Genomic DNA, 15,387 nt, shown 5'->3' with positions numbered 1-15,387 from the left:
CTGAATAAAGATCCAGACTTATAGAATATTTTATTTTTATTCAGGATTAATTTTAAGTGCTAAGATTTCTTTGTTTTGTTCTTAGGAGAGTTCAACTGTCAATATACTGTCAATCTTATGTTAACCAACTAGTGACTACTGAGCAACGGATATACGTAAAATCGACTAATGTAATCAAATAGGTCCTAGTGACGAATGTAATAGTAAGTAAAAGTTACAAACCGCGGGAGATGTGAAGGGAAGCAAAAGCAAACAAGAAAATACGAGAAAGAATTAAGCCTGTGATAATAGATTTATTTGATTTTCATATCTCTTGCTGAAAAACAACAAACAATTACAACAACTATAAAACGAGAACAACAAAAACTCAAAGCCAGTCCATTGAAAGCGAACAACAAACTGCAAATGCAACAAAAATACGTAAAATTCCTATCTCTGTGTCATAAACAAATACATTTATATAAAAATAGAAGAGAGAAGAAACGCAACTAGTAATTGCAAAAGTATACCATTTACCACTAAATAAGTTCTCTTTTTAGTAGCTAATCAAGAAACCGAATGCCAATCATTGTTTGAGATCCCACCACGAGACTCAAACTGCTGAAACTGTATACGTAAAAATGCGAGTCAATGTTTACACATTAGAAGTTTTATTTTTGTTTATCTATTTAGTTTTGTTTAAACGTAGATACACATCCCTTAATACCCCTTCCAAAACGTAATAAAAAGTATACCCTATTGAACGGCCTGTGTATGGCGTAATGAATTGAGAGAAAGGCGTAGATCGGCTACCATTGAACATAATCTGTAAATATCCCACACCTTAACCTATACCTACTTTCATTGAAGTTGGAAATGCGAGACAAAATTATTCAAATCAAGAAAAAAAAGAAACACAAATATTCATTCATTCATTTCCGATCGGATAAAGAAAGCGATTATTACTTTTTCGATAACGATATCGACGCCTACTGCACGAAAAAGAGGGGAAGCATTTCGGGCGCCCACTTTCATGGCAATAAATTTGATACCCATCGTAGCAGGCGTTAGCTTTTTCCAGCATATGCGTTCGACATTGTTCCCAAATTGACGCTTCTTTTGCATTAGACTAGTTCTTCTGATTACTAAGAAACCTAAGGAAAACCAATTGAAAACGCTTAAATCTCTCAAACACTTGTACAAAGGTATGGTCATGAAAATTCAGCAAAAAACTATTAAAATACAAAAATTACCAATAAAGCTCTTGAGTTATTGTTTGGATATTGCGTTTCGAACTATTCTTACCAAAAAAAGAAAAACATAAATCCGTGGCTTCCGTGCCATATTGTAAGGAAACTGTAAGAGAACGACAGTGCACAAAATATACAGTAATGAGAAGCGAACAAAAGCCGTTTGGAATGAACAAGTCAAAGCAAAATTTAAACCGTAGAAATTATTCAAATTTTTGAATGAATAACCACTTTTAAGGTAATTGCAAAAGAAAATTAAGAACTATGATTATCTGTTTCATGCGCTGAAATTAAAAAAAAATGAAGAGAATCAAAGATGGTAGAAGCTGTTAGCAAACCCATGTATACTAAAAGGAAAATTGAAAACAAGTATACTTCTTGAAAGCCATACAACACAAACTCAGTCAAATCACATCGTGATTCATTTATTGGTTTTATTGGTTATTGAATTGATGAAACAAAGCACGCTGTAAGAACATTTGAAGAAGAGAATAAAGCTGAACATACTCTTTGAAAATAAGCCCAAATGGTTGTAATCGGTTGTCTTTTGTCCGAAATTCCAGAACGTTTTATCTCAGTATCCGTTTTCCGATCAGACTTGTTAGGTACCGTAATTCACGGTAACGTCAATCAGTTTCTTGAGTATTTTGTTCTTGTGGACTTTGTGACCGAGCGGTTAGTGGCGTAAGTTTTTTCGGAAATGACGCGTGGGTTCGATTGCCGATCCAATCGAAGGAAACTTTTCGTCAATCGAAAATTCTTCATTGGCTACTAGGAGTTCCATGAAGTCCGGTTGCAAATCGATTGATCTGAAATTACCTGTCTCTACAAACTTTTTTTAAGAAATTTTCTCAATCAATGAAACTTCATTTATATTCATGACCACATTTATTCAACAACCAATACTCAAGCAATCTGATTGTACCTCGTCGGCATGGCTTGAATGATCGCCTTCAGATCTCGATTACACGGTTTCCTCAATTCATTGGCTGCATGCTTCAGCTGTATACCGCTATCGGGACTGGCACTTCCGCCTAAGGTCGCCGCCTCCCTTTCAAATATATGCGCCAATCCCTCCAGCAGTTCAACGAAACCAAGCGAGAGCGCCGCCCGTCGAATGCGATTCAGTTCTTTGTAGAAGTGTTGCGTCTTCTCCGGCAGTTTCTTAGCATGCCGTAACACTTTCTGAATGTCCGACTGTAGTCCCGCTTGCCGTATCCAGACCACGATGTTCTGCGAGTAGCTTCGTTTCTCCGCCTTGATGGGGAAGCTAGGATTCTCTCCCGCAAAGGCATCGTCCAGATTGCCCAGATTGCGGAAATCCCCCAACCACGGGACCACGTCATTCCCCGGCGGGAGAACGTTCAACATGAGGTTGGATTTCTTCTTGTTGTCGGCGTAGGAATAGATGAACCCATACCAGTTGTCGTTCAGCAGAACCAGAGCTGCCATGTTCTCCACTTTCAGGGCTCCATGCAGCAGGACACACACCGATTCTCGTGTTGAATCCGCACCGGTGGTACCGTCGTCATCGTTGTCACCTCCCGCTCCTCCACTGCCATCCGGTTTGGCGTAGAACCCTTTGATGTCGCTCTCTAGCTTTTCCTCGGCGTTAAGGTTACCATCCTTTGTAGATAAGCGTTTATCACCATCCGTACGGGGCAGGATCAGGTGTCGACTAACGGACATGGGGGATCCAATATCCGACAGGCTTATGAAGCCGCACACCTCCAGCTTCCGGGAGATAATTTTTGTGGTTTCCGCTCCGAAGAGGTCCTTGGATGTGTAAGGCTGGAATAGGAGTGTTAAAGTTAAGATTGAAGCTTCAACTGATTGGGATTGGGTATCAGGTATCAGAAGACCGGCTTCAGAGACACGTTCCCTGCCAATTGAATTGAACCATTATCATATTTAGGCCTATTTGATCATCTACCCGATAGGAAACAGAAAAGATTTAGAACTGCAATTCTGCTTTTGACAGATTTGTTAGGTACTTTGTGTAAGATTTGAAATCTGAATGATTATTTTCTTATAATTGCTCAAGGTTAGAACGGATTTTCAAATTGTTTAAAAATTTTGTACAGACATGGCTCTGATTGGTAGCATTGACCCGTATGTTCCGGGCTCATCTTTCTCCAATTATGTGGAACTTTTAGAGTATTTCTTTGAAAGTAAAATAACATCGATGATAATAGAAAAAAGACCTGTTCATGAACTTTGCCAGAATGACAGTGTTTGAAGAATTAAAATTACTTTACCCTGCTACTGACCTGAAAACGTTAAGTTACGCGGAAATAACAAAGAAATTGAAAGAAAGATACGATAAAGTGGATTCGGAAATCGTTTTGAGGTATAAATTTCGTTGTCGTCTACAAGGACCAACAGAATCCGGAGAAAATTACATTTTGGCAGTAAAACTATTGGGAGAAGCTTGTGATTTTGGGGCATTTCGCGATTCGGCCGTAAGAGATCAGCTTGTATATGGAGTTTACGACAAAGATCTGCAAACTAGGCTATTGAACGAAGAAGAGCTAACTTTGAAATCGGCGGAGCGCATTATTAAAAATAAGGAAATGGCGGTTTGCAATAGACAAAAGCTCAACCCAGATGAAAATGTTAACTCGGTGAAGTTTAGGCTTGGTCGACGAGAATCTCGCTAAGATTCGAATAGAGCAGATCGTGACAGAGGAAGGTCGAGAAGTAGGAACAGGGATAATGGACACAGACGTTTTCGAGAAAGAACAAGGTCAGATTCAGGTAACAATAGGGTTAGTAGCAAGGGAAGGTACGCAAATTTTGTATGCCATTACTGCAAAGCTAAAGGTCACATTCAGCGCTTCTGTTACCAGTGGAAAAACAGCAACCGAGGGGCAGTGAAATTTGTGGACGAAGTAGACAACGAGGATCCGCATGACTATTTCAAGAGACTGCAAATTGATTATGACACCGACAATGAAACAGGTGACTATCCTTGTCTCATGATTAAAACAATAAAACACATCAGTGAACCTTGTCTCCTTGAGGTCAATATCGAGAACAAAGCTTTTAAAATGGAGATTGGCAGTGGTTCCGCAGTATCAGTTATAAGCCGTGCAGATTATTCTAGAAATTTGGGTAATGTTGTTTTGAAAAGTAGTAAAAGTAGACTACCGTAATCCGGGGTAACATTGATCATTTTTCTGAATGTTTCTTCAACATTTCGTTTGAAAATGCAAATGTTGCAGATTTTATATTTTTAAAACAAGTACTGCCACCCATAGCTCGAGACTATATACTGTATTTTGTTTATTGAAAAATTTAAGCATGTTAAAAAAATGTTTTAGGCGATTTTTTTTATTTAGTTGATATGGGGTAACATTGATCACCTATATAAACAACGTTCGGTAATACTGAAAATGTCGTTACTTACTTAAATCATGGCCCCTGAAGCCGATTATGAAGACCAAACGCCTACAAGTCATTTACTTTTTGAGTTATTTTAAAATTAAAAACACCTCGAACCACGGAATACGCCTAAAGGTAGGCAATTTCCTAAGGGAATTTTACATTCCTAACAGTAATTCAGTAATGTTGCCTAATTGAGCATACTTATAAGAGTTTTGACAACGGAATCGTTTTCGGCGATATCATTTTTAGTAAGAACCACATTTTGCTTGCTTATATCGTTTGCAGAACTTATGTGAGACATGAATCTACGGTAGTGTCATCCTTAACAATTAAAATCATTATTTCGAAAAGTTGACAAATTCACGCATAAGGTAAACGCAATTTTCACAAAAATATTAACTTTTATTAGCTTATGAATATAAGAAAGAGAAGCACCATTCATGATTTGAAAATGTTTCATCAATAAATGATAATACGAACTTTTCATGAGATGAGTCATTCCGATCAATGTTACCCCGCTGATCAATGATACCCCGGATTACGGTAGTGGTGATCAATGGATCAAATTTGGAAGTTTTTGGTGTGGCTACAGTAACAGTTTCAATCAATGAAAAGCGATGTTCACTAGAACTGATCATACTTAACAGCAACCACCAATTTATGCCTTTGTTGGGAAGAGATTGGTTGGATTTTTTTATGTAGGTTGGCGTAACAATTTTTCAAACGTTTTTTCTATTAGTAACTCGATTGATTCGGATCAAAACAAACAGTTTATTGAGAAGATCAAAGCCAAGTATGTAAATGTTTTCAATCAAGATTTTTCTAAAACAATAGTTGGACACGAAGCCGAATTAGTACTTCGAGAAAATAGACCTATATTCAAAAGGGCATATGATGTGCCTTACAGGATCCGTGATGGTCTTATCCACTGGTGTACTAAACTGACTCGGTCGAAGAATTTTGACACTAGAGCGGGTCCAGGTCACGTGGGGATCAAACGGGAGCGTGCCCCGCTCAAGTGTCACAATTCTCAGACCGAGTGAATTTAGTATACCGGTGGATTAGACCATAAGGTGATTGAGCATTTGGATACTTTAGAACAAGATGGCATTATTACCCCAATTAAAACTAGTTTGTGGGCATCGCCTGTCGTGGCAGTTATGAAGAAAGACAATAGTATCAGATTAGTCATTGATTGCAAAGTTTCGTTAAACAAAGTTTTGATTCCGAATATTTACCCTCTTCCAACAGCCCAAGACATATTTGCTTCCTTAGCCGATTGTAAGGTTTTTTGTTCGTTGGATTTGGCAACTGCGTACACACAATTAAATTTATCAAAAGCATCTAGAGAATTGGTGGTAATTAATACCATAAAAGGGCTTTTCAAATACAACAGGTTGCCGCAGGGAGCGTCTTCCAGCGCGGCAATCTTTCAACAGGTGATGGAAATAATTTTAAAAGACATTAAGTACGTTGTTGTTTACCTTGACGATGTCCTAATTGCGGGAAGAAATTTCAAAGAATGTCGTGATAATCTTTTACTTGTGTTGGAAAGGTTGAATGAAGCTAACGTTAAAGTTAACTTTAAAAAATGTACTTTTTTCACTAGCAGTTTACCGTATCTGGGACATATTATTTCGGAGAAGGGCATTATGCCAAATCCAGACAAAGTGGAAACAATACAAAAAGCCAAAGTACCAACATCAGTAACTGAGTTAAAAGCTTTTTTAGGGTTAATAAAATATTATGGTAGATTTTTGCCAAACCTTTCTTCTACACTTTATCCCTTGTATCAGCTGCTCAAAAAACATAATCGTTTTTTATGGGATTCAAACTGTGATAAATCTTTTGACGAAGCAAAAAAACTAATACTCAATGCCAATATGCTAGAACTTTATGACCCAAAGAAACCGATTGTAGTCAGTATTGACGCTTCTTCATACGGACTAGGGGGTGTTATGTCCCATCTTATCAACGGAGTTGAAAAGCCCATATCATTTACTTCTTTCTCTTTGAACTCGGCACAAAAGACCTATCCTATACTGCATTTGGAAGCTTTGGCCATAGTGTCAACAGTTAAAAAGTTCCACAAGTTCCTCTAGACCACAAACCTTTATTGGGCATTTTAGGTAAAACTGGGAAAAACTCAATATATGTCACGAGACTACAGCGATATATAATGAAGTTATCTATTTATGACTTTGAAATTTGCTATAGACCGTCAGCCAAAATGTGCAACGCCGACTTCTGTTCAAGATTCCCGTTGACGAACGAGGTTCCAAAGAAATGTGATCCAATATACGTGAAAAGTTTGAATTTTTCAGATGAAACTCCGATTGATTTCAAATTGGTCGCTGAAGAAACCAAGTTGGACTCCTTTTTACTTCGTATTATGACATACACCATGGAAGGTTGGCCGGATAGAGTAGATAAAACTTTCAAAAATGTGTTTTCCCTTCATCAAGATTTTGAAGTAGTGGAGGGCTGTCTACTTTTACAAGACAAGGTAGTGATACCAAGGTCCCTGCAACTTAAAATATTAAAACTTTTACATGCTAATCATGTGGGTCCTATTAAAATGAAACAGCAGGCCAGAAGGAGTGTGTTTTGGTTCGGCATAAATAATGATATCGACGATCATGCAAAACATTGTGATACATGTATTAAAATGAACATTGTACCAGGTAAAAACATCACCTATAAATGGACTCCAACAAATAGACCTTTCAGCAGAGTCCACGCTGATTTTTTGCAGTTTGAAAGAGAAACGTTTTTAATAGTGGTTGATAGTTTTTCTAAGTGGTTAGAATTAGCCTGGATGAAAAATGGTACGGATTCGGAGAAGGTCATAAAACAGTTTACTGATATTTTTACAAGGTTTGGTTTGCCTGACGTGATAGTGACTGATAATGGGCCACCATATAATTCCAGAAATTTCATAAACTTTTTAGAGAGACAAGGAATACAAGTGATGAAAAGTCCAATTTATCATCCACAAAGTAATGGACAGGCTGAGCGTCTTGTGAGAGTAGTCAAGGATGTATTAAAAAAGTTTCTTTTGGATGCGAATTTCAAACACCTAAGAATGCAACAAAAGCTTGATTATTTTCTGTTTAATTACCGAAACACCTGTTTTGCAACAACAGGACACACACCTGCTGATAGAGTCTTAGGTTACAAACCCAAAGTATTGTTGGATTTGGTTAATCCTAGAATGAGCTATAAAAATCAGCTGATATGGGACGAGAATACTCCTGACAGAAGCAGAAGAGTTGCTACAGAACCAATAAAGACAAAAGCCTTAGATCCACTTGATACTTTAGCAAGAGGAGACAAGGTTTATTACAGAAATAACAAACCAAATGATGTTCAACGATGGATTTTAGCCACTTTTATTAACCCTTCAGTCGTCGCGCGGTTTGTCACCGTCAGAACCACTACGCTGATGCTGTGCACGATAAGCGAGGTTTTTTCACCATTGTATAAAATACAACAGCGCGACGACTGAAGTGTTAAGAAAGTTTCTCAAAATATTTTTCAGATCGCGATATCATCAAATGTGATCTCGGCTCACAGGGGGCAGATCAAAGTAGTTAAGAATTCTGAACCGCGGCGCAATATGGTGCTTCAGGAAGTTGCAACAAGGGTGCGAATTTCATCTAAAAGGCGATTCGAAAGTTCAGATGAAGATGAATCGTTCCAGAGCACCTCATCTCGACAGGTTCTGCTTCCACCCACTCCTCCGCCAGTTAGAAGTGAAGTTCATCCCGCTGCATTGCAGTCCTACAATGAAACGCAAGCCACATACAACAATAAGCAAGTACCTCAGAAAATATCTCCCCAGAGTAGTGATGTTCTCGAATTAAGGCGATCAAAAAGGTTCAAGAAGAAGAAAATAGACTCAGATTATGTTTATACTAGTTAAATATCATTGGAACAAATGTTCTATCTGAAGTTAAGATAAAAGTGTTTGAATTTAAAGTTTTTATTTTATTATTGATGTTTTAAACTTAAGGAAAGAGGAATTGTAAGATTTGAAATCGGAATGATTATTTCAAGCGTGTGCTATGCTGTCAGATTAATACTGTCGGTTCGAACGATTGCCAACCATTTGGAATACAAACACTAAAATCCATGCATGTATAAATACACGATCGAGTGGAGAGTGTTCTTGATTTGGAAGTTGAGCTGTTAACACTTGTGTTGTAGTGAAACGGAAGAAATACCCTGACACAATCTTTAAACTTTGCAACCCTTGCAAATGGCTCAGTAATGTACATTTTTGTTTGACGGCACAACTCCAAAATATTCCAGTATTCCTCGTGCTGAATATTGATCTGATGCTTAAACCAGCACATGGAAATTGGAATAGCTGGCTCATGGGCCAATGAAGTCATGCGATGCTCCATTACAAGCTAACACTCACCAGCCAATTCATTTGCAGCAATGGAAGAATAGCCAGGTACCCATACAGGGTTTACAAAGTTGGCTTCCGAATTCAGTAGTTCCTTCATTTGAGTACGACATGCCGATATTTCAACTTTGAACTGGCCGAAGCAAGAATTTTTGTAGCAGCCTGACTATCTGGACATAAGTATATGACTAATCCATTACGTGCTGTTGAAGTGCTTATTGTTATCCACACATAAGAGCACATCTGCTCAAAAAACGGATCAGTAATTTACTAAGGGCCGATAGCTCCCTTCACCTTCGCCGTGAGCCACTTTTACCCATATGATTAAGGAAGATTTAAGGCCTTAGCGGTGGTGAAGAAACCGTTTCTAAGTGAGTAAATTGATTCAGCTTAGAATATCTCTCAAATAAATATCTGAGCTGTCCCAGGTGATGTGGTGAGCATTAGCATCACTGCTCACAATTAGCGGAAGATTGTTCGTAACGCAGTTTACGACCACACATTTGGCATCATCAGTTGGTGGTGGCTATCATGTGTTAAATAAATCGAGCAATGGTGGATTTTTACCACCAGGACAGTTCCTAATGTTAATTCTTAGCCAACTGCTACCGACACTACGCGGTTATCTAGGCTGATAGTGTGTTAAAATTAGGATTGAAGCTGTAACTAATTGGAATTGATCTTACCAGTGGGGCCGGCCAAATAATGATAGCTCCCTCTAATCGGAAGTACCCGCCACAGCGGAGCGTTGCTTCGAATTGCTTGTAGTTCTGTTCGCACATGTTCTCGAACAATTCCTGCACGCACTTCCTATTAAGTTGTTTGCTGAATTCGTCGTTGTCATCCCCGATAGGATCCTCGATTGAGAGATTTTTCAGCTTGGGGATGAACACCTGCCCGTTTTGGCCGCTTACGTCTAACAGTTGCTGGTACAGTTTGGAACCTAAAAATATGTATAAGACTTATTTTGTCAAAACCATATCTACTATATTCATTGTCACATTACCAAACTTAAACGCCGTATCAGCCAGATTGCCCAAACACATAAAAGTCAATTTGCTCGGGTAGGAAAATCCAACCCACTGATTCTCGGACAGCGGAACCTTCACAGGTCCAGCACCGGCGCCACCACTGCTGTTGCCACTGTTCTGCGCTTTGTAGTTCTGCAGGTTGATGATGGTGTTCTTGAGCGAACTGGGCCCCAACCCGACTCCGCAATCGGTGATGAAGATGATCTGGCAGTAGTTCTGGCTACCCCAGTGCGTCTTGAACATGTTGTTCACCGCTACCAGGACATTCTCCAGGCTGGTCTTGTCGTAGTGTTCGATCTTGTGCAGTGCCTGTCGGATCGATTCGTAGTCCCGGGTAAAATCGACGATCACTTCGTACAGGGAAGAGTAAACGATCTGCGGTGGATATGAGAGAGATCGTGTTATTAGTTATTATCAATAGGTTGATTTATATCAGGCCTGCCCAATGTACGCATCTGGTCAGCCGCCTTATTTTACACAGCTCGCGGAGAGCTAGAAGATTCTTCTAATATCTAGCCCTTTTGCTGATATTTTATTTTGACGATTATTTACACTCTTCTAAATTGATTTCTTGAAAGATTAAAAACGATTAATTTCAAATAATATCGTAATTTCATAAAGAATAAAACAAGAAAATAACTTTTTCCACTATGATTCTCACTGACTAAAAATATGGATTCTCGGTCTCGCAAACTGTTAGGCATGAATTTTATACATGAGAAAGATTATAACAAAAATTAGGCAGATTAGGGTGTTTTATGTATATTGGACAGAGTGTACAATTTGGCCACTTACATTTGATTTTGCCGTAAATGGCCAAATTATATACGCGTAACGGTCGATTCAAAATATTTTCATCACCCTAATAGCTTAAAAAATTCAACACAGGATTCTTTACCAAATTTCACGGAAAACTTGAGCAGAATTCTCACAAAATATTGAGCAAGGTTGTCACAGAATCTTTAGTAGAATTTCACAGAATCCTAGCCATGATTATCACCGAATCCAGAAAAGGTTCTCGATAGGTGCTTAATGATTTTGTTAGAAAGTTCGAAGCACCTTAAGGTAAGGTAAGGTGTAAATTTACAGATGCTAGGGGGTGACCCATTTAACATAAAGACGTTTCGCATAGAGACGTTTGTCATTACGGATCATATCATAAATCGGTTTCATATAAAAACAGGTAGCCTTTTAAATAAGGCATATAAATCTCATTATGCCAAACGTCCATTATGCGTAACGTCCATCCAATGGTGCGAAACTTCCCGCCCCTAATTCTAGGACAGGATTGAAAAATGTGTTTGAGTTGGTTCTGACGGAATCATAAGGACAATTTTCATATGATCCTTCACTGGAGTCTAACAATATTAGGGATTTCGTTCTTAGAAAACTCTGGACAGAATTTTCAATTAATACAGTGATCACTATTACTGTATACGGTATTAGCTTGTTGAAGATCAACCTATCCAACAACTTGCCCGTCGTATCTAGCAGACAAATAGGTCTATACGCCGACGGGTCAACTGGTGGTTTCCCCGTCTTCGGTAGTAACACCAATTTCTATCACTTTCATACATCCCTGTAGAGTATTCCCTGTGGAATGTACTGGAGGGAGTAGCGCTGGTTGTCATGGATAAATTCCATTAAGTATGCTGGAGGAATTTCTAGACAAATTTCAGGCAGAATTGATGGTGAATTTCTAAAGCAATATGTGAAGGGGTGCCTGATTTCCATGAAAAATTGCGAGCCTCTGCAGATATTTCTAGAGCCTCTAGAATTTTTCACCAGGACTTGCTGCTAGTAGAGAACGTAAAAATAAATAGATTTTTTTTTCATTAGCGATAGGGGTAGTACTGGGACTCTTAATCTGCCGTAAGCTTCTGCCCAACATTTGCTTTTATAAGCCTCTATTACATTCATCACACACACATTCCTAAGCAATGTTGCTTAAATGGTCACTGTGTACTCCAGCAGCAATCAACCCTTGCCGTAGTTTTGCAGTCTAGTATTCGAGACTAGTATAAATCTATGATAAGACTTGAAATGCTAAAGTGGTTGAAGTGAAGAACGAAATAGTTTTATTGAAAGGTCCTCATTCCCCATTTCATGTCATCAGTCACTGTTACATAATTACCACACTTTTGCTGTCGTCACTTTTTTAACACTATCACTAATATCACCGATTAACACTCATTAACTTTCGTAATACACATCATTATGTATACTTTCCATTATATCACTTCACATTCACAGCTACAATTTTTTATCAAAATTACATCACACTACTTTCATAATAATTCATTTTTGTTACCATTTACTATCTAACCATCATAACTAAATAATTAAAAAATAATCAAACTACGATTTAGCACTACGATCAATAAAGTTACAGTAGAAAAATAAATCACTTTAATTAATTTTACTGCACTCACTGTCTTTATGAACACTCTTATCATGAATGTGTTAAGAACTAGGAAAAAGTTTTTATATTCAGAGATATGATTGCAGAATGTATTTATTATATCCATCAATAATCTAGTAGCATAGACAAACAGACGTACCACTGAGCGTTCATATTATGTATTTTTAACAAAACTATTAACATCACTTTCAATGCAATTTACAAATATTTTCATCACCACACATTTCTTCAAATATCATTATTAGCACACGAAAAACCTCTAATTGCAAAGGAAAAGTTTTCAGAAATCACCTCTGGAAAGTACAAGGACTATACCAAAATCTACACGGACGGTTCGGTAGTGGACGAACAGGTAGGATTTGGCATTTCAACAGACACTGAAGATTTCCACGGCAGACTTACCGATGGATGTTCTATTTTTTCGGAAGAAGCCTACGCTATTGTCGTAGCATTACAAATAGCTCAAAATGATCGTACTGTGATATAGGCCAGGGGAAGTGGTTCACCTAGAGTGAATTTATGTCAAAGAAAAAGTAGATTTTGTATGAGAATTGACAGAAAAATGAATGACAAGTTCATCCACTTCTCCTGGCCTATTCTCTGACTCAGCTAGTTGCTTGATGGCCGTAGATAACGGCACGTCGAATCATCCATGGATACAGCAAGCTGAAATGCTAGCCAAAGATAAAAGCGCTACACTATGTTGGGTTCCTGCGCATGTGGGAATTGTCGGAAACTAGAAAGCGGATCAACTTGCGGCAATCGGGCGCGAAGATAATGAACCCTATCCCTGCGAAGGAAGCGAAGAAAATAATAAAAAAAATATATCAGATACAGCTGGGAAGGCGAGTGCGAAATTCAAACGATAGTTTTCTTCGGAGGATAAAGAACTCAACGGTTCCTTGGCGGGACAGGAAATCAAGCAAAGAACGAAGGGCAATCACTCAATTGCGTATAGGGCACACCAACATCTCTCATCGCGCAATCTTCTCACGGGACAACAACGTTTGCGAGGTCTGTGGGGAGGAGGTTACCGTGTTGCACATCCTTGCAAATTGCCGCAAATATGATACAGAAAGGCTAGAAGGCAAATTGGACGCGGATATCAGCACCTGGGAGGGAGAAACCAATACAAAATTTCTCTACGTCACAGCGAGCCGAGATTTTGCTGTCACGAACTGTCACTGTGAGCCCGGATCTTAAACAATGGACAAACATGATAAAAGCGAGTAATTAGCCTAAGCATATTTTTGCATTTCATCAAAAGTAGCAAAAATCGAATTAGAATCAACTCATGCACATTCAAAAGTAACGTCACGAGAGCACCGTTTATTCTGATTAAATGTAACGTATTGGTACACAACAAATGAAAACTAGCGAATTTCACTAAGCCTTCCTTGATTGTCGTTCACTGAGGCAAAAAACTTAATAATTTCTTAAGGAATAATTATGATTTGGCGCCACAACGATTATTGTTGAAATTTTTAAGTTTCACTTATGATTTTGGTAAAGAATTTCATTACTAAATTTCAGAAGTCAATCAATGAAAATCGACAATAATCGTAATGATAATTGGTTAAGTAAAATAATCAATTGTTTATAATGTTTGCCTTTCATTTGAGGCATGCTCAAAAATTGACATGTTTTGATAACATGTGATCAGCTTACGATTAACTTGTACCCAACATCGAAAGCGGAGTAGTTCTTTTAGCGATTGTTATGAAAATTATTTCAAGTAGTGGTTCTTAAATTATTCAAAGTTCTCACTTATGAAACTTATGATCCCAATATCGAAATGATTAAGCGTTCAATGAAACCATAATTTGGCTGGTTCATAAGTCATGATTTATGGAAAACCTAAGTATTTTTGCCTCAGTGTTGGCAAACTGAAGTTATCTTGCAATTTGGAAAACAATTGTATTAAATTTCGTGTGTAGTATCGGTGCCTCCCTCCCAGATCAGCACTATTCTCAGCAACAACGAAGCAAACGAGTAGAAATTGATCGAGTTCTTGAAGAAAACTCGATTACTAGATAGAATTTAAGTAATCTGTTAAGCTGTTCCTTTCTTTTTTACCAGAGGCGAATGACACCAGTTAAAACCTCTATAATAAATAATAAATAAATAATTAGCACCCTCACAATCACCAATTTTAAAAGGACGAATGCAACGCACAATTCCACCTGTACGAGAGTGGACTGTATTTCTTAAAAAACTTCAACATAGGCGGACCGACGAATCTCCGAGACGACCACTTAACCAGGGAACCGATACCGGATGAAAACACTTGCTTAACAGTTCAAACTTATATTTACAAACTATTTACATAACCTTAGTTAAAATGGAATTCACTTTGAATCTTAAAGTTGCAACGACACGTCTTAACACGTTGGAAGCACGGCGAACAAAGATGTCTTCCCATCACGGGTAGCAAAATCCTCAATTTTTGCGCGCTCAATTTTGCGCGCTCGTTTCGTGCGGCTGCGGCTGGTTGCATCACACGATGTCCTTTCGTGCATCACGCAACTCAGCAGGCTGCGGCTGGGCGATGCACTCACAAAAAAATCATTCGGGGCGAACGGCTCGAACATCCTCCCCCGCGGGAACCTTGTTCTCGTTGACCACCTGGTTGTCCAAAATGGGTAGAGGTGCCAACTTATGGATCGGACGCTTGAGCACTCCTGATTTGGTTCGCACATCTACCACGCGGACCAATCCGTCTGATCCCGCGTAAGTGGACTCTATCTTCCCCAACTTCCATTGCTGAGGCGGTAAGTTGTCATCCTTGACTACCACCACTGTTCCAGGTAGAATGTTTCCCTTCTTCTTGTTCCACTTCTGTCGTACCTGTAACTCCAACAGGTATTCTTCAGACCAGCGCTTCCAGAACTCTTGACGCAGGCG

At 38.6% G+C, this 15,387-nt stretch overlaps 1 protein-coding gene across 1 annotated transcript in view; it reads right to left on the bottom strand.

Moving 5' to 3' along the window:
- Positions 1-2,102: 2,102 nt before the first annotated feature.
- Positions 2,103-15,387, bottom strand: part of LOC5564624 (integrator complex subunit 14) — a 41,301-nt gene continuing 28,016 nt past the window's right edge. The window contains exons 2-4 of the mRNA XM_001648923.2: positions 10,037-10,436; positions 9,717-9,973; positions 2,103-3,020 (exon numbers count right to left, since the gene is read on the bottom strand). Coding sequence (XP_001648973.2) covers positions 2,136-3,020; positions 9,717-9,973; positions 10,037-10,436 — 1,542 coding nt within the window. The 3' untranslated portion in view covers positions 2,103-2,135. The remainder of the gene's footprint in view (positions 3,021-9,716; positions 9,974-10,036; positions 10,437-15,387) is intronic.

Source organism: Aedes aegypti, chromosome 2, assembly GCF_002204515.2.
Source record: "Aedes aegypti strain LVP_AGWG chromosome 2, AaegL5.0 Primary Assembly, whole genome shotgun sequence".
Classification (NCBI taxonomy): domain Eukaryota; kingdom Metazoa; phylum Arthropoda; class Insecta; order Diptera; family Culicidae; genus Aedes; species Aedes aegypti.
This window is presented reverse-complemented; position numbering and strand designations above follow the sequence as displayed.